General features: G+C 38.9%; 1 protein-coding gene and 1 long non-coding RNA gene across 2 annotated transcripts; both read right to left on the bottom strand.

Annotated features, from left to right (window-relative positions):
• Positions 1–1,305: 1,305 nt before the first annotated feature.
• Positions 1,306–16,577, bottom strand: IL2RB (interleukin 2 receptor subunit beta). The gene is made up of 6 exons (XM_053470285.1): positions 16,478–16,577; positions 6,802–6,947; positions 5,771–5,936; positions 4,246–4,348; positions 2,618–2,702; positions 1,306–2,375 (listed from the first exon to the last, which is right to left on the bottom strand). The coding sequence occupies exons 1-6, from the start codon at positions 16,575–16,577 to the stop codon at positions 1,710–1,712; spliced, it is 1,266 nt and encodes a 421-aa protein (XP_053326260.1). The 3' UTR covers positions 1,306–1,709.
• A 1,900-nt stretch (positions 16,578–18,477) lies between these two features.
• Positions 18,478–19,692, bottom strand: LOC128499776 (uncharacterized). The gene is made up of 2 exons (XR_008354809.1): positions 19,619–19,692; positions 18,478–18,519 (listed from the first exon to the last, which is right to left on the bottom strand). It is a non-coding gene; the product is annotated as an uncharacterized LOC128499776 (long non-coding RNA).
• Between the last annotated feature and the right edge of the window lie 5,314 nt (positions 19,693–25,006).

The raw sequence follows: 25,006 nt of genomic DNA, 5'->3' as shown, positions 1-25,006 counted from the left end.
AATGTTGCTGCTTTAACAAGAAAAAAACAAGAAAAAGTCCCAAGATGAACAATACATTGCACATATAACTGCACTGAGAAACCAAATTAGAGTCTTTAGTAAAGTGGTACAAATATTGTATAATCCTAAAAATGAACATGTATGGGTTATATGTCTATACAAGTGAAATAGTGGCCATTGTTTTCCACAATATAGTGGCAACTGATAGCTGCATCAAAAAAGATTTATATTGTGTATTTCAAGTTGTATCGTTTTATATCTGTGAGCATGTCTTTTGTTTTCAAATCACAGTTATATAAAAGTAAATTAAGTGATGGTCTCTTTAACGCAGCATGTTTGTGCCGCATTGTTTTGTATTGCATCTAATCCATTATGTGATGCATGCCTGTTACAGGCTTTTCCCAAGGGACTGTATATAATAGTCATGCCCATGTTGCTGATTCCAGCCTCTGGAAATCTCTTATGTTCATGTGAAAAATATTCACGTAAATTGCCATTTAACACTTTAGATACCAGAACTGCTGCAGCAAAATTAATTCCAGATTTCTTTAAATATTACTGTTGATGTTTATCACCACTAGTAGAAATATAATATGATATAGGAAGGTGCAGGTAGATCAGTTTCATCCTCCTCTAAAAGCTAGGATCTGCTACAGTATGTAGCATCTGTATATCAGTGCCTTTGCTAGGTTCAAAAACTAAAGCCCAATAGGAGCTAACTTTTCTGCAATTATTTTTTGCATATCTGCATGTACACGTTATTTAAAAAAAATATTTATTAATATTTTGCGTGTAAAACTGAAGGTAGCTAAAAAAAAAAAGCATTAGAACTATTCCCTTATGCCTATATACTAGACGTGCATTCAGATTTATATGAGTTTTAATTTTTGCAAAATGTGCCTTGTATCAGAACAGTATCACTTGGATCATGGGCAGCCTGCAGGAGTAACCTGGCGTCCATGTCTATGCAGTGTCTTGTGCACTGAAATATCCACCCCCACAGATTGGTGTCTTTAGTTCCTCTACCATAACAACATACACTCACACACACATGCTAACAGGATATGCTTTCACACACGCTAAGACCAACACTAAAAATAGTATGTCAGCGCTGACCTGCAATGTACGTTTCATATTTATAATAATAATGCTACCATGAGTAATTTTCTTAAAATTGGTTGTCTACATTTTGTCACATGAAGAAATATTTTAGCTGGAGGTCCATTGTATAGACTGTGAAGTAGACTTTTTGCTTAATTTTCATTTGATCCATGGGGGGTTTACTGTGGAGGGTTCGTTTTTTGGACTACTTGCAAACTCTACTGTAAGGTGTGTACCCTTTCTGGTACAGGGCTCATACAGAAAACTGTAGGTCAATAGTTCCTAACCAGGTCCTCAAGGCACACTAACAGGACATAATTTAGTGGCCCTTGAGAACTGGGTTGGAAACCACTGCTCTAGGTTGCTGCAGTCAGTCTGTATTATAGGACCAGTATATGACAACATGTCTGTGTATTTTAGGTCCGTGAGAAAGCTGTATTGCCAAGTTGTGTACAGGAAGTGACACAAATCAATGTTCTTTCACACTTGGAAGATTTTTCTCTGTATCTTCATGTGTGCTGGAAGAGGGTCGCTACAATTTTTTTCTTGTTTTGTGGAACCACATGGCTTGTGAGATATTTGTTTGACGGTTTCTTTTCCCAAGGAAGTCAAACCCAGTTGCTGTAATGTTGCTGATAGAATGCATTCAAGGTGAAGTATCCTCCTGTCATATCAATCTCATGTGATGAAGGCTGGACATGCTCAGTTATCACCTGAGCTGCAGTGTTCAAATTGTCACACTCTCCTCTCTCCTTCATTTCACATTTATCTTCCCCAGTGGGGCAACATGGAACCTCTGGGAGGTCTCTACTAACTTTTTCTTTAACCATTTGCTTCAGTGTAGAAGACTGTGGTAAGTTAACCATAGAATCAATTTCAAATGACCTATTTTGAATCCCAATACCAACAGACATTGGGTCGCTGAGATAGTCTGCACAAAATAGTGGGGTCCCTTCGCAAGTGACTGTTGATGGTAGGGGCAGATTTTGCAACATTGGTGAGATGTCTCTTTGTTCTAAGCAACCATAGGAAGGTTGGGTATCACTGGAAGCATCATCTTCTGTTATGTTAGGAAACTGGAAGAAGAAATATCCTTGATTGGAGAAACTAGAAAACGACTGCCCACTGCTATCTGTTAGAGTTTCATTGATGCCAAGAGGTAAAACTTTGGGAGGGTATTTGTCCTTATGCCAGCTGATATCCACAGGGGAGATGTTTATTGGAGTGGGTTCCAGAGAGAATGCAGAGAAGTCAAAAGGAGTAGATAACCATTTCTAGAATGGTATAGAAAGAAAGATTGAGAATCCATTACTATTTGTTCAAATACTGTATGCTTCTGTAAAAGCTCAAACACTGTAAAAATACAATTATTAATTTTTAACAATATTAGTTAATCCCACATGCCACATATTATAATACACAGACAAATTGATACATGCATTGATGCAAGTACTGGGAAACAGTAGTTGCTGATCTTTGCAAATGTATGTTACTTTTGTTTGAGGATGGTTTGTACCTGGAAGTCTCCCTTGTGAGTAAATATCAATGGGTCAAAGAATCTTGAAGGATCAGGAACATGAACCCAAAATATCTTCTTTACCCTACCAATAACAAATAATAAATTAGCTACAGAATAGAAACAGGAAGACAGCACAAAGCAGTTGGCTCAAACCTCTAGCAAAACAGGTTTTCAGCATATTCTCACTAACGAGCACAGGGCTCTTTGCTGACATAAGAATATAATGAATCCTGAACTTTTGGTGCCACTGAAGAATGGTGTGGTTGAAAATTGAATGACAATTCAAGAACAAAAAAAGAAAGTCTTGAGGAAGATAGGTTGTGAGCCTTGGAAAAAAAAAAACCATAGTGATTGTAGATGCAGTACATTTATCATCCCAAGTGAAAATAATTTTAATGTTTCTACATGGAGCTGTGTTTCCTTGAAGTTGCACACTATTTTGAGGTTGCAGACTGTAATTGCTTGCAAGCTGGAAAAAAAAATGTATCCTCCTTTGACTTGGAATGGCCCCATATACATGAATGGTGTGCATCTTACAAGCACTGGGCGGCACTGGTATGCAAAAGTATATCTGTGCTCCTATACTAGCAGCCATTTTACAGTATGCTGTCATTGGGTTTTTGTGTCAGCCTTTTCATTTTGCATATGGCTTTTCTAAATTATTTTTTTTAAGTTCCCTTTCCTTTGGCAGGAAATGAGGATCAATGGCCTAGTGGGACATTGTTCTATGGGCCTGAACATCCAAGTGATCTTTTATTCGGAATCTTTTTATCTACCATTTGAGTGCAAATGAGGTTGAAAGTGATCTTCACCATCCACCCTTCTGGTGCCTAAAGGATGCTTGAATATACCTCACCGTTACTTAGCCGGTAGGAAGGGGGAGTAGGTAGGCCTATTTTAGTTTATTTTTTATTTTTTTTTACAATACTCCATGCGTCCCATTCACCAGGGGATGGGGATAAGAGGGGTATACTTGGGCACTAAGCCCCCTCTTCCCCACCCCATGTGAGGTCAGACAAGTAGTAATTATATCAACCTGGTGGGAATGGTGCCTGAGTGGACAAGGGACAGGAACAAAGAAAGGAAACGTAAAGTAAGCAATGTAAAATGGACACAACAAGACATCCCAACTCTCCAGGAAATTCTGGGAGCCTCATGTATCTTAATAGCGGCTCCCTGATGCCTGCAACTATAAGAGACATCCCAGAAATATTTTTATTTTTTAGAGAAAGCGCGAGAGAGTTTTATTATGACAATGGAACATTCTCTCGTGCTCACTCTCAAAAATAGCTGTGCTCAGGTCCTTCTGTGGCCTCTGGTGCCTGTGCCATGGTCCTCTGTGGCACGTCCTGACTGGTCTCTATTTGTGCTAACTAACCTACCAATTTACTCATAAGTTAGTTGGCAAAAGAGAGACCAGAACGTGTGCTGTGTCACTGCCTCTCCCTGTTTCTCCAGAGCCAGTTTAACACTGTAAAAGACCAAGGCACAGGTACCAGGGGTTGATACATGTTTGGTGACGGGGGGGGGCGGTCAAGCTACCTTCCTGAAATGACTTTTCGCAGGTTGAGATGTCTGCACAACAGTAGAGAGGGTATGAACAGAAATAGTCTTAGAGAAATTACCTATGTGAAGAGCAGATTATGAGTGGTAACAAGATGATAAAAATCAGAGCTGCAGTACATGGTAGCACTACCTGCATAATTTTGGAGGTTGAATATGTGGAATCTGTAAGCAGAACACAGGAATGTTAATATCACTTACAATATGTCTATTTATTTTTTATTTTACTTTGTTTTTATTTTATTTAATTCCCAAAATGCTTAAGGTGCTTCTGTATTGTATTCATTGCATTAGGAGTAGTAAGCATAGCTGCTAATCCCTTAATTTCCAACAGTGTTAAATAAAATGTGTGTACCTTGTTCTTGTACAATAGAGCAGTTTAGCTGACTAAGTAGATGAAAAATAATTTTGTACATAAATTGCAATATTTATTCATTTTGATTTAATACATCTCTCTATCAGGACAATATATATATACATATTTATAGGAATATGTATATATTACATATTTATAGGAATATGTAATTTGGTTATTTGGCTAGAACCTCCATATGCTTTTTGCATTTCACGATTTGATATTTTGTTTAACCAATGCAGCCTTTTTAGGTGTGTCTTATTCTTGTATTTGTTAAGTAGGACCATTCAATGAACCAGAATAAAACCTGCTGCTGGCCAGGAGATAAGTAAACTAATACTAAACACTTTACTGCACGGCTGCACCTTTATTGAACCATCTGTACTCATGTAAGGAGCAACAGAAATTTGCACTGTTGTGGCAGGAGTATCAAAAAACATGTCTTATGAATAAACACCCAGTTTGCTTCATGGACTGCTACAAGCATATCACATACATGAGTACTGACTCTATGCCTGTAACTAGTTGGAGGTGACTTGGATATGTTCAGGACTATATCATTATTGACTTTTAGGTACCGATAAAAGTCACATTTCTGCTGTAAAGGGGCAAACATACTGTACTGAAATATAAAGAGACACATACTTGTTAAAAAGTTCCCGTAAGAAATAGGGCTGCAACAATTAATCAATAAAATAGATAATGAAAATCGTTGCCATCGTTATCGATTATAAGTCCAGGGTTTTCTTTAGAGCAAATGCACTGTAAAATACCCCTCGTTTTATAATCCAACCTCAAATAGAGATCGGCTAATAACACTAAGATCCAGATCCACCGCAGAGCTGCAGGGGACCCGGATCCTCCCCTCTGACAGCTGGTGGGTGGTGTCTGTGCGATGCGCGCAGACATCCTCTGCTACTGTCCTCCACTTCCACCAGGGCTTCTATGATGGAGCACCAGCATGACGTGACCTTCTGGTGCTCCACCAAAGAAGCCCCGGCGGAAGTATCGGCCAGCACAGTGGAGGTCGTCTGCGCGCATTGCGCAACGTTCGCCTGCTGCTAAAATAGAAAATAATCGTTAGTTGCAGCCCTAGTAAGAAAAAACTGTGGGCTTTTACATACACAAAGCACATCATAATTCATCAATTGTTTTTAGTTTTTGGAGAAAAATTATCTGTAACAAACATTAAGTTGGACACATAATATTTATACACTTGCTGGTTCACATACATTTAGGAAGTGTTCTCCATTGGAGAGGTTGGCTGAAATCACTCCATCTACCACCTTGAAACTCCATTTGGTTGACTCTCACCCAGGCTTCATATAGCGTGCCTGGCTGAAGAGACTGCAGACAAACCCAAAGGTCATTCTGCCTGATAGGAATTCTTTTGGCTTCCTGGAAAAGGAAAGGGGTATTCAGTGCTGGTTCATGTCATGGCAATGATCAGACATTTTTTCCTCAAAATGTCTGTGCTTGCAAAGAAGAACTTCTCAAATATACAAAACTGATATTTCCAACATGATAAGTTTAATATAGCATTTATCATAGAAGACATGTTAATTTAACTATGGTGACCATTAACAACACATGAGACTGGGCTTCTCAGCGGCATTGGTACCACCTTCACTTTGGTGGCATTTACTGTACATTTTTTTCAATAAATGGCATCAAAATAGATTCCTGCAAATAGTCAAAATGTGTTTTTTGTTATATTATTTAGAAGCGTTATCCGGTACAAACTTTTGGCCCATTTTATATTTTTACCAACACAATACAATCTGCTTCTGGCTTGCAGTGGCAGTGTCTCACCTGCGAGAGTAGGGAGACTGCAGGGATGCGAGGCCCCCATGGGCCCCTCGCACCAGCTTCCCCGGACATACTAGGCAGGTGCTAATTTGTGTGTATGTGTAATTATGTTTGTATGTTACTGTGTATGTATGTAAGTATGTAAGTGTGTGTCAAAATATCTTACTGTATGTGTGTGCAAGTATGATAGTGTGTTACTGTGTAAGTACATATGTTTAAACATATTTAATTTATTTATAAGTTAATAATTTACTTTTCCAGATTCCTAGTTTTTTCCTGCAGTTTTTTCCTACACTAACCCTAGACTTGCCACCTCATAAGGTGTGTTAATGGGAGGATCTTATGTTCTCTATAGGCTGCTGTTTATATCAAGATATAACATGTAAAGACACTACAAACCTCCAATCTGCACAGTAATTATATCAAATATAAGATACCATAAAGTCATTCTTACCAGCCATGGATCTTTACTGGGTTTGTAGACTACCTCATACTCAACATTATTTCCAATATAATAGGAATATGAGCTACTCCAGGTGAGATTCCATAGCCCATCTTTAGTTAAGCTGATGACCAGAGACTGAGGTGGATCAAGGCGTACTGAATAGAAAACATAGATTTCACAAAAAAACAAAAAAAGACAGTATTAGTCTAATGAACTGTAGTTCTAAAAGTCATATTTCAAAGACCTTTTGATACACACATCTTTTTATTACAGCTGTCTTTTCACATTGCACAAAACAAACCCATGAAAGATTTAATGGAATGACGGTATTCAGCAGTGTCTGGGTCAGAATCAGTAAGGTATTCTGGTATAGTCTGACTAGGCCTAAGGTATCCCATATGTCCAGTTACCCTGCTGCAAAACCAGGCTGCAGATGGTCTTCTCAGGCTCCCTGGTACGTTGCTTCTCAATTGGGTGGTCACAAGGAAAATGCCTTATCTCCCCAACCTGCCCATATAAACTTTGGAGGCTGTGCCTTTAAGTCAGGGAGCGACGGGACATTATATCATATCTTGGTGCTCCACACCAAAATAAAAATAAAATATATATATATAACGCTCACACAATTACACACATTTGCATTTACAGTGAGTACACCCCATGTTTGTAAATATTTTATTATATCTTTTTATGTGACAACACTAAAGAAATGATACTCTGCTACAATGTAAAGTAGTGAGTGTACAGCCAGTATAACAGTGTACATTTGGTTTTCCCCATCAAAATAACTCAACACACAACCATTGATGTCTAAACCTTGGCAACAAAAGTGAGTACACCCCTAAGTGGAAATGTCCAAATTGGGCCAAATTAGCTATTTCCCGTCCCTGGTGTCATGTGACTTGTTAGTGTTACAAGGTCTCAGGTGTGAATGGGGAACAGGTGTGTTAAATTTGGTGTTATCCCTCTCACACTCTCTTGTACTGGTCACTGGAAGTTCAACATGGCACCTCATGGCAAAGAATTCTCTGAGGATCTAATAAAAATATTTGTTGCTCTACATAAAGATGGCCTAGGTTATAAGGAGATTACCAAGACCCTGAAATTTAGCAAGACCATACAGCGGTTTCACTCAGAACAGGCCTCGCCATGGTCGACCAAAGAAGTTGAGTGCACATGCTCAGCATCATATCCAGAGGTTGTCTTTGGGAAATAGACATATGAGTGTTGGGGATCAGGCTGTCAGTGCTCAGACCATACGCCACACACTGCATCAAATTGGTCTGCATGGCTGTTGTCCAAGAAGGAAGCCTTTCCTAAAGGTTGCTCAAGAAAGCCCGCAAACAGTTTGCTGAAGACAAGCAGACTAAGGACATGGATTACTGGAATCGTGTCCTGTGGTCTGATGGTACCAAGATAAACTTATTTGGTTCAGATGGTGTCAAGCATGTGTAGTGGCAACCAGGTGAGGAGTACAAAGACAAGTGTGTCTTGCCTAGAGTCTAGCATGGTGGTGGGAGTGACGTGGTCTGGGCCTGCATGAGTGCTGCTGGCACTGGGGAGCTACAGTTCATTGAGGGAACCATGAATGCCAACATGTACTGTGACATACTGAAGCAGAGCATGATCCCCTCCCTTCGGAGACTGGGCCACAGGGCATTATTCCAACATGATAACGGCCCCAAGTACACCTCCAAGGCGACTACTGCCTTGCTAAAGAAGCTGAGGGTAAAGGTGATGGACTGACCAAGCATGTCTCCAGGCCTAAACCCTATTGAGCATCTATGGGGCATTCTCAAATGGAAGGTGGGGGAGAGCAAGGTCTCTTACATCCACCAGCTCTGTGATGTTGTCATGGAGGAGTGGAAGAAGAATCCAGTGGCAACCTGTGAAGCTCTGCTGAACTACGTGCCCAAGAGTGTTAAGGCAGTGCTGGAAGAAAATGGTGGCCACACAAAATATTGACACTTTGGGCCTAATTTGGGCATTGCCACTTAAGAGTGTACTCACTTTTGTTGCGTTATTTTGATGGGAAATCAAACCAAATTTACACTGTTATACATGCTGTACACTCACTACTTTACATTGTAGCAGAGTGTCATTTCTTCAGTGTTGTCACATGAAAAGATATAATAAAATGTGAGGGGTGTACTCACTTTTGTGAGATACTACATATGTTGTCGCATGTTTTTTGTGACGCTCTCATGCTATCTGCAGGATTTCTCATCTACTTACCACTAGAAGGTGGTGTACTGCTGAATGCATTTTATCATTTTTTATCATTTGCAAACTTTGAATAAAACATGACACTGAAGGAAAGAGTTGGTACTTACAGTTACTGAATGGAGAGTAGTTTAATAATGATGTGACAGTGTAGTTTGCGCACCCAACTAAGCCACAGCTTACAGTTATGTCTAAAACATGACTAACTGTCAATGGATGTTTGGTCTAGAAAAAGTAAAGAAAAAGAAAAAGTTAAGGGAAATAAAATAAATGCTTAGTAATACAGATGGCAATACAGTATATATATGTAGTGAATACAATGTGGGTATGCGATAGTTCGTAATCATGCTAGGTAGACTATAATGATGTGTGCTCTTTATCGTCACTAGTGCAACAGCCCATTTCCTTGTGGATCAGTGAAGCAAGCTATATTTTCTTCACTATGTATCTTTCAGATCAATACAGTGTTGAATTAAGATCATTCCAACTGAAAGGAGCAGTAATGCCCACTTTTCTCTTGCCAAAACATTGCAAAACTGAATTGAATTAGCATCTAGGATTGTTATTGTTATTCACATTTTTTGCCCTCTTGAATAGACCTCCGTATGTAGTTCCCTCTGGTGGTGTATTAGTTTTTTTAATTCTATTACTGACAGCCTATTATCTAGTCCGCTATTCCTATTATTATATTTTATTACATATTGGCTGAAAGGATTGGATTATTACATACCTTTTTGGTGACTGGATTTCAAATATACTTTATGTTTGAATTTTGATTTTTTTGACCATTCTCACTGGGTATTCTCACTTGGCACATGATTATTATTTTTTTTATTAAGTTTTACTTTTGTCTCTTCAAGTTCAGTAAGTTTAGTATTTCTAAGTCATTTGGTTTTTATGTAAGATCAAACATTTGGGCTTTGTAAACATACACAGGCATTCACTTTGTACCCACTTAAATAGCAAATATTTTAATAGAAAACAAATTATGCTCATAATTACATTTCCAGTAATCCCACAATAGTAGTGGTTGATCCTGGGAAAAATACTATACAGTCTCTTATGTCAACAACACACATATGATTGATTGGGAACTGCTGTATTTATTGAGACCAATTAGGTTAATTGAGCCTTATAACCCACAAATTTATTTTACCAAACAAGTCCCTAGAAAAGGCATACTTACATTTTTAGAATTACTTATTGGAAAAGTACATTGTCGAGCCTTAACAGCTGGTGCAAGCCAACAGGATCCACCCACTTTCCTGTAAAATAGAGAAACATGTTTAGTAGACTTGTGCATTCATAATCGGGAGAACATGAAAACGAACATGAAATGTGCGTTTTCGATGTTCAGCCCGAATACCGAACATACGTACATGGCGGCGGCAAAATGTATGTTCGTGTTCGTCTTTGTTTACTAATCTCCCTGGTCCCTTCCCCATCTAGCCTACCTTATCTACGCAGCATCGCAGGGGTTAACGGCAGCGTAAATCCATAGGTTCGCCATCAGGAGTTAAAGAGACATGTGAATGACTCTACTGGTTGCTGCAGGGGCCCCTGCCGGTGAAACTTGGCCTGGGGAGACAATGGTCTCCGCGCTCCAAGAGTTAAAGGTCCATACAAGCAACTCTATATCGTGGTCTCTCCCGGCCAAGTTGCGGCAACAGGATTTTAAAAGTCTGTACGATCGACTCTATTGGTCGCCAGCAGGGAGCTTGTCTGCCATCAACCAATGAAGTGCACCTGTACTTCATTGGTTGAAGTACAATAGACCAATAGAGTTACACGTATGGACATTTAAAATCCTGGCAACAAAGCTGCTGCGTAGTGCATACCGTGTTAATTCTGTATTAACCCCTTCTACAAAAGACGGCAAAACACAAAGAAAAAAAAGAACATAAAGAAAGTACACAAATATTTGCCCAAACCGAACACAGGAACAGCCGAATATTAGTGGAATACGAAGATTTTTCCCCCCATGAAAACAAACATGAAGAGTTGGCAGGCGCCCAAGTCTAATTTGGGGCAGTTATGGTTAATGGGGTCTTTAGGGGTAATTTAGGGGCAGTTATGGTTAATGGGGTCTTTAGGGGTAATTTAGGGGCAGTTATGGTTGATGGGGTCTTTAGGGTTAATTTAGGGAAATATATTTTAACCTGTACATTACGTCGTAAATGTACATTTCATTTTCAAAATGTATATATTGTTAAGTTACCAACCTAAAACTTTAAAAAAAAAACTCCACAACAGGTACTTGCTTTAACGGAACTACTATACCAGTCTGGAACATTGCTGCCAAGAGCCGGGACAAGTGGACCACTGGAGAAGCCTTTACTTTAGTAAAGACTATTCCTTACTTCACCTAAGCGTTCTTTTCCCTTTCTACTTAACTAAAGCTTCTGAGCTACTTCATCCTCCGTAAAGTTGGAGTACCAAACTACAACAAATGGCATAACGTCTATACATAAATTTCTTGCTGTGAAAACATTTCCTTGTTTTATAAGAAAATATTACCGCCACCTTTGGCCAGTGCTCTCTTTAGTAAAATTGGGTCCCTATGCCTGGCTTCCTTAGAAGCCCTCCACCAAATCATACCTAAAGGACTGCAACTGAAGTGATCTTTGCACCACCGGCACTGACTTGTCCTCTAGCAATTACTTATGTTCTGTGTATTAGGCGGCCAAAAGAACAATCCCTTAAATAAGCAGCTGTCCCCTTTTACACTTAATAAGCACAACTCTGACTTTGGCAAACCCATATATTGCTTACTTTTCATAAACTCTTTGCAATTGCTACATGTTTTCCCATCCCCCTCCCTTTACTTTACCAGAACACTTTTTATAGGGTTTTGTTACTTCTTATATTTAATCATCCCCCTACTTCCTGTTGTGCTTCCCTTGGCTAACTTTGCCTCCCCCACATCAACACTACCTGTTTTGCCTGATCACTATATAAACATAGTTTTTGATCTTTTATTACACCTTACTTTCACACTAGTCACCTGCTACCAACTATAATTTAACGTATTAAAAAATAGATCTGTATTGGAAAGTATGATAGGTCTCAATTGCTACAGCACTGTCTAATACGGTATCTTTTCATTTTCAGACTTTAAGGAAAGATGTAAGAAAAAAAGGATGACCTAAAACACATTATGTTTCTCATTATGTTGTTACTTTACTTGCTTTCTTTTTAGGATACCTAGTAGCCTTTATAAGACATATTCTATAGACATATAATATGAAAACATTATACGGTAATATGTAGTGTGAAATTATTAAAATTGCCCTAAAACTACTGAAACAGCTAACAAAAGATTTATTTAAAGTCTCTATTGACTAATGTGATATTATTTGACAAGTTTCCAGTATTTATTACAAACTAACACCAATCATGTTTGCATTTTATGGGAAGAGCGATCATACATTTTTACCGGACTGTGCATGCCAATTTACCATTACTGAGCCAGATTAATCGAACAGTACTGATGGTTTATGTTAAAAGAATCAGTGTAGTTTATTGCCTGGTTATACAATGATGGTAGTGCAATTTACGGTAATTCTAATTCAGGTATTAGGGAAAAATGAGTAACATTTGTACCGTTAAATATGAAAAACTGTGGCTTAAAAAATACTAAAAAACAGAACAAGTGTGAAATCTGAGTCAAACCAGAAAAGTGAACTAAAAGGTGGTAAAGGCTAATACGCACTTTTAAGCAGGCAATGTAAAACAAGTGTTTAAAATAATAAGGAAGGATATTTGAGAACACTGTCTAGACTTAGATGTTTCTAATACTCGCTGTGTTATAATGGTTTATGCAAAAATGGCAACTCTTTAAATATTTTTATTTTTAATTTGATACCTTTTAATGAGCCAACATAGTAAAAATGTAAAAAAAAAAACACAAGAGCTTGGGACATCAGAGGTCCTTTCTATTTGGAACATAAAAGGCAAACAACTTTGTGTTCTGTTATGAGTGCTAACTCTCGATAATAACAAAAAACTATGTACTCATGTACCATGTACCAAGGAACCTACTAGCCTTGAACCCCCTGGCAAGACAAAACTCTCTGTTACAGGGTGCAATACTGATTGTATTGGGGTATAATGTCACATCTTGGCACCCCTAGTAACATGTCAGGGTCACATGAGGGATTAAGGAAACAGGGATCAGATATGCACACACACACACACATACATGTACACTGCCCTTAAATACACATATACTTGGACAGTGCCCTTACACACACACACATATACACATATGCTGCCCTTTGATTTTGGAATCAAAACATTTGCTACTGCAAAAAACTTTTAGATGAAAAAGTTCCATTTTATTTTAAAACAGTGATCACATTATTCTTCATGATATTCTTGTAAGTAACTTTTATTTCTTTATTAAGAATTTCTCTATGATTGAGAATTTTTTGTTTTTATTTCCTTTTATTTGCCATCCTGACCCCCCCCAGTTATGCACATCTGACTCAAGGCTTGCCACTTTGCCACCAGAAATGCCTTAAACCCCCCTTTATGCCACTCTGCCTCCCCAATATGCCTTATACCCTCCTATATGCCACTCTGCCCCATGATATGCCACTCTGCCTCTAGAAAAGCCTTTTAACCCCCTATATGCCACTCTGCCTCCAGAGATGCCTTATATCTCTATATGCCACTCTGAGTGGCATTTAGGTATAAGGCATTTCTGGAGGCAGAGTGGCATATAGGAGGTTGCCTCCAGAAAAGCCTTATGCCCCCCATATAACACTAACCCCCCCGACTTACCACTGCTACTGACTCCCTGATGTCTGGTGGGGGCAGCGGGTGGAGGCCAGCGTTCATGAAATTAAAAGTTATGCCTCAGCGCTTCGCCCCGTGTCTTAAAAGGGGTGGGATGAAGATCTGAGGCACGGCCATTGGGCGACGCGGTGCGTGCACGCCAGCTCCTTTAATTTCGTTAGGCGCCGGAGGCCGGAAGAGGCTTTCAATCCCGTTTGCAGCCGCTCAGTGGCTGTATTGAATGTTGGTCTAAATCTTGACAGTTGGGGGGCATGCTGCTGTGTTTGTGAGTCTGATGTTAATAGCAGGCAAACTGACCTGTAGCTCTTTAATTTTGCTTCAATAAAACATGGCGTGGATGAGAAGTTGTTTCCTACATTCCATGTGCATGACATCATCTTCAAGGAATTATATGTACAGTCCAAGTCTCCTGCAGATACAAAAAGAAATAAAGTAAACTAAAAAGGTATAAGAGACACTGAAGGGAGACATAGATTTTGCCCTGTAAATTGCAGGCACCGTGACCTGTGCATGGTCTGATCTACTACACTATATATTAAACAAGGCTTGTGAAACTTTGGGAATTAGAAAACTATGGTTCCTCTTCCCTGACCCTTAGAAAATCATACTGCTAGCTTTCTATGACTGGAATATTCTTTGACAATTTGTCTTCTACTGTTATGAGTCCATAATTTAGCACAACAACCTATCTATATATCAATACAATAATACACTTGCAAAAGGTATATATATATATATATATATATATATATATATATATATATATATACCAGTTTATATATAATCAATTACAACATTGAAGACACACATATATATATATATATATTTATTTATTTATAGTTATATATATATATATATATATATAATTTTCTGTGGATATGGCAGGGTATTCAAAGTACCGTTTAATATGATCCCAGCAGTATAAGATAAGTATGCAGTAGATAGTGCCTGGCCCTCTGTTATAAAAGTGTTTGCGTTTGCAAATGTCAGTTTTCATTTATTTGTAAATAATCAATATTTTCCAGCTCATTGCCAGATAATATTCTTCCTGAAATTGTCTGCCTTTTTGGTACTGAACTACAAAGTTTAGGGCTAGATTTTGTTGTTGACATGTGACTTACCAGTTACAACAGAGAAACACTGCATTAGCCTCTGACCAGTGGCGTCTCCAGCTTTCATATTTAGGGGGGGCACATGGGGGGCCAGGGACCAAAGTAGGGGGGCCAATTATAAAATGGCACATATACACTATATATATATATATATATATATATATATATATATATATATATACATACATACGTTAGACGTGCATTTTTAACTACATAATAGTAAAGACCGTGATTGAAATATGATTTCAAAATAACAGCTAAACTGGCAGTTATTTTTCATTCTTTAATATTAGCCCCTGCTGACTCTGCATTAAATCTATAGATAAACCCCCCTAAATTAGAGGCATAGATCACTGGTCACACACCCCAAAGCCAACCCTGGCGTCCACATTGCCCACATAGAACCTGACCAGCACCCAAATTACACGTACATAGGACGTGCCATCTTTGTCGCCAAACAGCCAAGCATGAGTCAACATTGACCCCAAACAGCTGAACGTACGCCATGTTTGTCCCATAAACACACTATCTGTGCCATCTTTGTCCCCATTGCCTAAACACCCTGCTTATACAATCTTTGCTTTTTTGACAAATCAATAATACACCTATGATTCACAAACACTTTTACAGTCACTCACTAATTCACACAATCATTTATTCTTTCACACAAATTATTTACACATATTCATTAATGCATCCACACATTAATCCATTCATTCTCTCTCTCATTCTGACTCTTTATTTCAAGATTCTTGCCACCCTCCTTTCTCCCTATCTACCCCCTCTCCCTCGCTATCTACTCTATCTAACCCCTCTCCCTCCCCCCTAATCCCTCTCCGTCCCTCCCTACCGCCTCTCCCTCCCTCCCTACCGCCTCTCCCTCCTTATCTACCCTATCTACACCCTCTCCGCCCTATCTACCCTATCTACCCCCTCTCCCTCCCTATCTATCCTATCTACCCCCTCTCCCTCCCTATCTACCACCTCTCCCTCCCTATATACCCCTCTCCCTCCCAATCTATCCTATCTACCCTATCTAACCCCTCTCCGTCCCTACCTATCTAACCCCTCTCCCTTCCTCCCTCCCTCCCACCTCTCCCTCCTTATCTATCCTATCTCCCCCCAATCAATCCTATCTCCCCCCCAATCAATCCTATCCCCCCAATCAATCCTATCCCCCCCAATCAATCCTATCTCTCCCCTCTCCCTCCCAATCAATCCTATCTCTCCCCTCTCCCCCAATCAATCCTATTTCTCCCCTCTCCCCAATCAATCCTATCTCTCCCCTCTCCCTCCCAATCAATCCTATCTCCCCCAATCAATCCTATCTCTCCCCTCTCCCCCAATCAATCCTATCTCTCCCCTCTCCCCCAATCAATCCTATCTCTCCCCTCTCCCCCCAATCAATCCTATCTCTCCCCTCTCCCTCCCAATCTATCCTATCTATCCCCTCTCCCTCCCAATCTATCCTATCTATCCCCTCTCCCTCTTCTCACTCTCCAACCCCCCTCCTAACTTTCTACCCTCTCCCCCCTTTGAAGTTCACTTACCTTGGGCTTGTAGAAGTCCAGCGGTGCGATCGCGAAGTCCCGTTCTCCCTGGTTCTGCCGCAGTGTGCACGGCTTCACTGTTGAGCGCCGGATATGACATCATATACCAGCGCTCAACTTGAAATGCCGGCACTGCGACCAAGGCAGAGGCCTCGCGGAGAAGAGTGAGAGGTGCCGAACGGTTTCTGAAAACGTATTCCTCAGCGACCGTTTGGCTCCTCTCTCTCTCCTCGGCGTCCAAAAAAAAAAAAAAAAGACGCCGTTTCAGTTGGGGGGGCACAGCATGATGTAGGGGGGGCCCCCTCTGGCCCCCCCTGCCGACGCCACTGCCTCTGACTAGACACATGATATAGTTTTTAACTATGATTGATTTGATTAATAAAATAAAAATCCTCTAAAATAAGCTGTAAAAAGGAAAATACGTCTAATAAGCACTATGAGGGCAGCTGATCTACATCTCTGTGATTACTGTCATGCAAATTTCATATTTCATGTTTTGGTAATTATTATATCTTATATATGTTTCCGAGGTATAGTCTTCTAAAGTTGTAACATAATTTTATTCTGGTATTTTATATAGATGTTTATTGATGCCCTCAACTAAAGAAGACAAGATGACAAACTATTTCTTTGGTTAGGGTTGGGCAATGTTATCTAAAATTTGGACTCAGACCAACCATTTTACGTCCGAGCTGCGAATATTCAGTTTAATGCAAACCTTTAAACATAAGGACATTAAGAAAGTATAATCTAGTTCATTTCAGACATACCATCCGTTCAGTAAATTGTAATCTGACATGCTTTTCAAACCATTGTTTGATTTGGGTTTGGCCCAAAGATCTCCCATCCTTATATTAAATTTCTAGTTGCAATTCTTTCATCATCTGTGTTTCTGTTTTCATTATTTCATGTCTTTCACAGTGTGGAATGCACTATTGATAATAGTACAAAGTTGTAGACTAACCACTGTACAATACAAACAATCAACAAATGAATTCCAGCACCAGATGTATTTATTGTAATCTAAATATCATAAATTACAATGTCATGGACCTCAAATTGAGCATTTTGAAAAATACATTGTGTGTGTGTCAAAATTCTCCTCTATAAATACACTGAAGATATTTACCCAGGACAGCTGAATGGAAGAACAGTAAGGTCAATAAATACTTCTGAAAACACCAGCAGCCTTCCATTCTTCACAATGGTTCTGGAATAAAAATCAATATGCTGAAGACTAAATAGAAGAATATGGTGAAACAGAGGTTAGGGATTGGTGGATTAGCAATGGAAGGGAAATCACACAATAGGGTTGAAATTGTTACAACATTTTGCATTTTCTCTTTTAAATTGTTTAACTGCTCCAAGCACTTCTCACTTTTGCACGCAGATCATTCTCATATTGAGGAAAAAGAGTAGTTATGTTTTATTTTTCTTTGTCCTGTCTCTTACTAATGTTGTTTGGAGTATTGCTTGAAGTTCTAATGTCTGATAATGAAGATTTCAGCCATTTATCATGAAAACTCTCTACACATATGGCAGCCTTCATGGTCTCTCCTGTCACAGCTGCTACAAAAAACAACTTAAGGGTGACTTTCGATATTATCATCAGCCAAAACGAAATGCTGGCATTATTTCAGGTGAATTGAGCTTCTTGGTAGGAGTTATTAAAAACTTTTCAAAACAATTTCATTCAAAAATGAAAAATAAACTATAAAATAGCGTGCTGCTCTGTTGAACACATGTATAACTAAATGCATCATTCCTAGTACTACTACACACTCAACCCATTCACAGCAAATCATAAACTTGGGCACTGATAGGCTCTTGTCATAGAAAATGTAAAAGCTCTTTAAAATGTTCTGCTATATTAGTCATCCTTTAGTGGAAAAATAATATGCCAGAAATGAATGTTTTCTCTAAGAGGAACGACACTGTTAAAGACAGTTTGTACTTACTTACCTTACTACTTTCTTCTTTACACAACTTTCCCAATCATATTTTTCTTTTTTGTGCTGTATCGCTATATTCCCTCCTGGATTCTAAGGTAATAATCACAAAGGTCTTTGAAACCATCTGTTTCTAAATATATATTTAAATGGCAGTAAAACATTTGCCTTTTCTCTTAAGAAAACAATTAAGAAAACCTTACTTATATAAAAAGTTACGTTTGTACAATGTTTCTCTTTGAGAGAGAAGGCACATAGTGGGAAGTGACTAAAGACGAAATTAACTTTTTTATTTTATCATGATTAAGCATGGTTTTCTTAAAAGTTTTCTTAAGAAAAAAAAACATGTCACTTTTCATCTTGATTATCCTTGTTTCAATATTGCAAAATAATTTACGGCAGTGACTCTTATTGAGTTTCTGTATGGTTTTAATCCATTGTTTGTATACATAATAGAGCATTAGCAGATGGTGCCCTTGACCACCTCCACTGAATATTTTTTACTTGGTAACATAATCCCCAAGCTTGCAGACACATCTCTACATTAAGTGTACATACACCCACTTGTTTCTTGTAAATATGTCTCAGCCTATATTTTATAACTCATTCTCCTCTGGCTCAAAGACACCTCATTGTTTTACACACATCTGATTCCTCAATCACTCTTTCCTGTTGCTTGCGTCTTTCTCCATTCATCATTTTTTCTCTCTGGTTTTTTGTTAGCTCAGTCTCCAATTTGTTAATTAAGAGGTACTAAAGTCACAACATATACTGCCCACTATTATCTCTTTAATATGTATCTTCATACATGTCACCTTTTTTATATCACTGTGATGGTGTGATAAAAAAGGGTTGCTCAAATACCAATACGCAGGTAGCCCTGAGTCATTAAGCTTTATTGATGGTGCCTACATTGTTGGGTTGAATGAGGTTAAATTCATCCATTCATGGCTCCATACATTTTAAGCTGACTCCTAAAATTAGTGTCTGCTCCTAAATGCTGCATCTCTAGTCAATCTTTAGCTATTGTCCACTTATTTGGTTGGTTTAACCTTTGTCACCCATACCACTAACCAAACTATCAATTTCATAGTGGATTCTGTTCAGGTTTTCAAAGCTTATGATTCAATATTGTCCCATCATAAGGATAGCTTTCTTCTCTAATTATTCTCAATGTCTTTGTTCTTCTTACCTGTCCTCACTGCTTGGACTTGTTCTTGCCCTTTCCGCCATGCACTGTCCTGGAGACCTGTCCCCACAGCTGAGTACAACTATAAATGTCTCAGCTGAACAGGAAATTGTGGGGAAGTGGGGAGGGGGGTGTGACTACGTGGAGACCTTATTGTCGGTGTGCTGGAGTATCGCTTGAGCATGACACACTGAGTTATTTACTGCTTTTTTTGTAAAATAGATCTTTTTCCAATAGATTGGGGAGGTTAAGCAGCATTAATACTTTCTCAGCTAAAGGGTAAGCTTTAAGGTAATAATTATCTCTAATTTATATGAATACATATCAGTAACATTAATTTATCATACTTACAAATAGCCAAAACAAGCACAGGTAGGTTATATTAGGCTATACGCAAGACCTACCTACACATACAATGGAACATTGATACCAATGCAGAGTTTTATGGGACCCAAAGCATCCGTATAACATAAATGTCACCCAAAGGAATGGAGGCAAGACGAGACAGGTCTTAGACGAGGATATTTTGATTATAAGTGTCACATCATCACCCTGCCAGCGTGTATCACTAGCCACCACCAGTATTCTGATATGACACAATGGATTGCAGTGGCAGAAGGAGTAAGCAGACCTCAGATGGGCAACTAAAACAACACAGTGTATGTTGAGAAGACTTTTTGTGAACTATGACAACAATGCTGATATTTCTAACTTCATCCCAGATTCTGCCCAGTAAATCTATAAGGCTCATAGGCATAGCTGTGATGGAGACTAGTGTACTGGTAGCGGTGGCCATCTTGGATCAACAGCGAGAAATAAACAGATATGGGAAAGGCTGAACTTGATGGACGATTGTCTTTTTTCAGCCTATCTAACTATGTAACTATGTAAAACAACTAGTCTGTGGGACTAGTAAAGAAGTGGTCTTAAAGAAGCTGACACGGTGGCAACCCACACACACTCAGAAATGAGGAGCCACTTTAGTACAGTCAGGGTAAAGAACTTTTTTTTAGAGTTTCAGCAGTGTTGCTGGTCAGAACGATCATAGATGCTGTCTTTCCAAATAAAATGTGGAGAAAACTTTTCTCGATATGAAAAAAATACCTCATTCAAAAGATTATGTTGTTGGGTAAGAAGGCTGGTGAGAAGAATGTCAGGAGAGTGACACCTCTACAGAAGAGTTGTAGATGACATTTGTCAGTGTCACACACAAGTCCTTGCACAAGTCAAGATGCAGATTTAGGTAGAGGTCATTAAGCTTGATGTGACTTCTCCCTGTAAAGTGGAATTGAGCACGCACACACATATATATATAAGTACGTCCTCCAGTTTGTGGTTTGATCTCTGTCTATTAAATGTTTTTATTTAGTAGGTTTGAAAGCTCAACCATAAGTAACTTTATTGTATTTTAGTAAGGACTCACCTGCCATGTGGTACCATGATCTAGCAGGTGAGCTTTTAAAACAATTAACAAAAATGATCACTCAGAGTAAGGAAGAAGACAGCGCAGCAGCACTGGACCTCTAGAATATCGAGCGCTGGGTAGCCTAATTTGGGAAGACTGACTTTCAAGAAAGCATCTGCTTAACCAGTTCACAGAGAAAACCCTCTCGCTGGATACTGGTGAGTGGGCATGAATGCAACTGCTAGTTTTAATCCATAGTTTGTATAAACACTAGAGTATTAGCAGATTGCCCGGGAATAAACCACCTCCACAGAACATCTTTACTTGGCCTGGCCAGATAACAGCTTTCTGGTCCAAATAATGTAGAAGGCCAGTACCATTGCATAGGTACGCTATTGCTGTTTCTGCACAGTGGAACGATCGCCTCTTAAGCTTAGTCAGTGTTGCTGAAGTGCCTCGATATAGAGGCGTTCAGCAACACGAAAAAAAGCCAGGGGCCCTGTTTCATCAATCCTAGGTTTCAAACTGCCACCTGAAAGAGCGATGCTGCCTCTAACAAGATGACAGTGCCCTTTCAAAGCAAAAGTGTTCCCAGAGGATCTCTCCAGACCCTCCTGAGAACTTTGAGCTCCCCTTGCCATGCAGGTCAATGGAGCCCAACTCATTAATCATGATGTGATCAGTGAAATAAAATGAAAACAAATATAAAAAAAATGAAAATTGTTAAAAAAATAACTAAAAATATAATAAAAAGTCCCCATTGATGTCACAATGACATCATAAGGGAAATCATCTAGTTGAAAGAAAATATGACCAACAAATATAATGAGCCAGTCCTAAAATTGGTGCTGTATCTTCCCAAAAATCCTGCCATGAAAAGCATTAAAATGCAAGTTTTCTAAAATATAGTGCATGGAAAGAGTTAAAATAAGAGCATGTGAAATACCCTGGGGTGTTTTAAAAAAAATATGGCTTGATAGGGGTAAATTGAACTGACTGGCTTCAAAGATACCCTAAAAATCACATGGGGACAGTGAGTAATAAATGAGAGAGAAGAAAATCACAACTAAAAATGTTAAAACAGTCATTGTCACAAACGGTACAACAAATACAATCAGCCATTGTCACCAAGGGGTTAAAATGTGCATATGTGCAAGCCCAGTAGAATGTCTGTTTTTGACACCAATATTTATCAATAAAGACTAATGATATGATAGAAATGTAAAAAAAAAGAAATAACTTGTGGACAAATTATAGATATGGCTGTTACTAGCGTAAATGGATAACTGTCTTAAATTACTCAGGAACAGGTTTTACATTTTAAACAAATTAAAGTCACACTGTGCGTATGCCCAAGCCCAGTAGAATACCTGTTTTTGTCACCAATATTTATTTATTTGTTCAATCCACTCTACAATAGTAAATGTCCTGCACAAAACTATGAATTAACTTGCAGTATGGTAGTTGAGCAGTGAGCATTAATTTCAGCTCTACTAAACTGTCACTGTCTGTCACGGGACACGTCTGTAACAAGACACATCCCACTAGGTTGATCTGGAATCCGAACATATATGTATACCGTCCATCAGTGGCCCAAACTGGTGAGAGTCTATTTCCATTCAAGATTAAAATGTAACTGTTTTCATGAAAATATTATTCTGATACTAATGAATTTGATAGATACATTTATGATGCAGTGACATGCATTCACTTTAACACACACTCACTCTGACACACATACACATACTTACCTTATCTAGAACCTGTCTTTATAGCTGCTGACACATTACTATAGCCACAGGGTCACATTATGTGATCTAACCAAATTGCTGCCTCCGAGAGCAGGCGGTCCCAATCTCACGTTTTCTGAACGATTATCCTCTGAATACTTGTATTAAACACAAAATATCTTATTATCATCAAGTATAATCTATTTCTGGTTCCTCTGTACACTACTTTAATTATTTGCCTCAGAAAACTAGGACATTGATAAAAGAGTATTGTTAAATTTCCCTATGGTGTATTCTTATTTTAGTAAATCCTGAAGATCCCACTGGCATACAATCTGTGTTCAATAACTTGTTTGAGTCTTACTTATTGATTGTTCTCGTACAGTGAAAATAATATTTCACTAAGCATACATAGCTATCATCAACTAATTACTGTCAGACATTATTTTCATTGATTCACCATCTTCTTTTATTAATATTATTTCATTTAATTGTCAACATACAACATGTTGGTCTCCTAGTTGTTACTTCTGAAATATTAACAAAAAAACGTTCTTACTCTGAAGTCTAATATTGGCTGTAATTGATAAATTAGAACCCTTCTCATTAATCTGCCTTTATATACACCAAAAAACATATGTATGTTCCTCACAATGCTAGTCACAAATGTATATTCTTAATTTCTAATTTACCATGAATGTGCATGGTAAATTCTGCAGCACAGGTATAAACACAGATATACAGTACCTAATACAAATTAACTATTTATTAACTGTAAATCAGTCAACCTCAGTTTTGACATGGGTATTGATCATAAAAGAGTAGGGGTATGCTAAAGCACACTACACACACTCAGCACCCAGGCACTCTAGCGGAGTCACGTAAAACACGAAATGTCATCCTGGGGTAGTAGGGTGGTGTGACGGACCGACCAGGGACCTCAGGTTGTCCCTCTCCGCCAAGAGCGACTTCTCCCTTCAGGACAATAATTCTCTGCAATCCATAGGCAATATCCCCAAGCAAAGTAAAGGGATATCGCTATACGGTACCCAAATAACCAGGCAAACCATAGCAGGGGTGTCTGATATTAAAGTAAAACAATGGTGGTTACTCCCTGGTTGCAGATCCTGGCTGCCTGCCACCCCCCAGCAGGTGATGAGATGATATCCTGCTGGGGGTAGCCACACAAGTCTCTACAAAGCCCGGGCCCATAGTCAATAGGGAGGAGGCTAGCTCTCATGCCTCTCCAGTGGCCCCAGTGATGGAGGGTTCCGTCACAGGCGGCATCATTGTGGCAGCTCACGCAGAGAATAGAAGCTGCAGTGAAGAGAGGTCTAGCAAGGTATTAAGGAGGGGAGAGGGGAGGGAGACCTATGTGGATTACAAAAGAGGGATAAAATAAGTGTGTACATGTGTAAGTGTATGGTGTTACTGTGAGTTACTGTATGACTGTACAATATTCAGGTATGGTGTTAGTGTGTGCGTGTGTGTCTGCATATGCCGTTAGAGTGTTTTTAGGTGTATGGTATTAGAATGAGTGTGTTAGTATTTGATGTCAGCATGTGTGTGAGTGTCAGGGTGATATAAGGTGAGTTCAAACTTCAAAAACTTAATATATAAAGATAACATCCCTTTCATCCCCACTCTATACCCTGCTGCACACCCCGAATTGCCCTAGCACACTTATTTTATCTTGCAACCTGCTAGTGATCAGTAGCACTTAAACATTAAACATTTAAAAGACAATCCCTTCATGGATCACATGTAGTAAAATGAAACCACAAACACACACAAGCTGCCAAACAGTTCCTCATTGTTTTAAAGAAGCAGCTTTGAAGGAGAGATTTCCAATATCACCACAGTCCATGGAAAAGCGGGTACTTTTATTTTACATAGGGACATATTTAACCCAGGGAGTCTTATATAAATAAGAAATGTAAAAAAGTATTGTGGTGACTAAAGGAAATACAATCACCCTTAAGACTCAGTTACACAGGAAGGACCACAGTTTTATAATGCTGGCCAGCACGTTCAATACCGCATTCTTCGGGTGGCCAGTGCAAGCTTTTCATACGGTTACCACAAGTCAGAGGTGGTGGAAAAAGAAAGGAAATGTCTGAAACCTCACATCATACCTTCTCTGACCTACTTTCAGGCACCCCATGCAGATTATTCTGTCTTTATGTATCTAAAATATATTTATTTTACTCACAAGGCTAGTCACAAATGTATATTCTCAATTTCTATCTGCCTCTC

This window comes from Spea bombifrons, chromosome 6 (assembly GCF_027358695.1).
Source record: "Spea bombifrons isolate aSpeBom1 chromosome 6, aSpeBom1.2.pri, whole genome shotgun sequence".
NCBI classification, from domain to species: domain Eukaryota; kingdom Metazoa; phylum Chordata; class Amphibia; order Anura; family Pelobatidae; genus Spea; species Spea bombifrons.
The sequence above is the reverse complement of the archived record's forward strand: the minus strand, read 5'-3'. Positions and strand labels throughout refer to the sequence as shown.

Coding starts and splice junctions, on each gene's coding strand:
- IL2RB (XM_053470285.1), bottom strand. CDS start 16,577: ATGTCATATCCGGCGCTCAACAGTGAAGCCGTGCACACTGCGGCAGAA. Junction 5,937..6,801: donor CCAGTAAAGATCCATGGCTG/GTAAGAATGACT, acceptor TTCCTTTTCCAG/GAAGCCAAAAGAATTCCTAT. Junction 2,703..4,245: donor ATAATCTGCTCTTCACATAG/GTAATTTCTCTA, acceptor TGTTATTGGTAG/GGTAAAGAAGATATTTTGGG.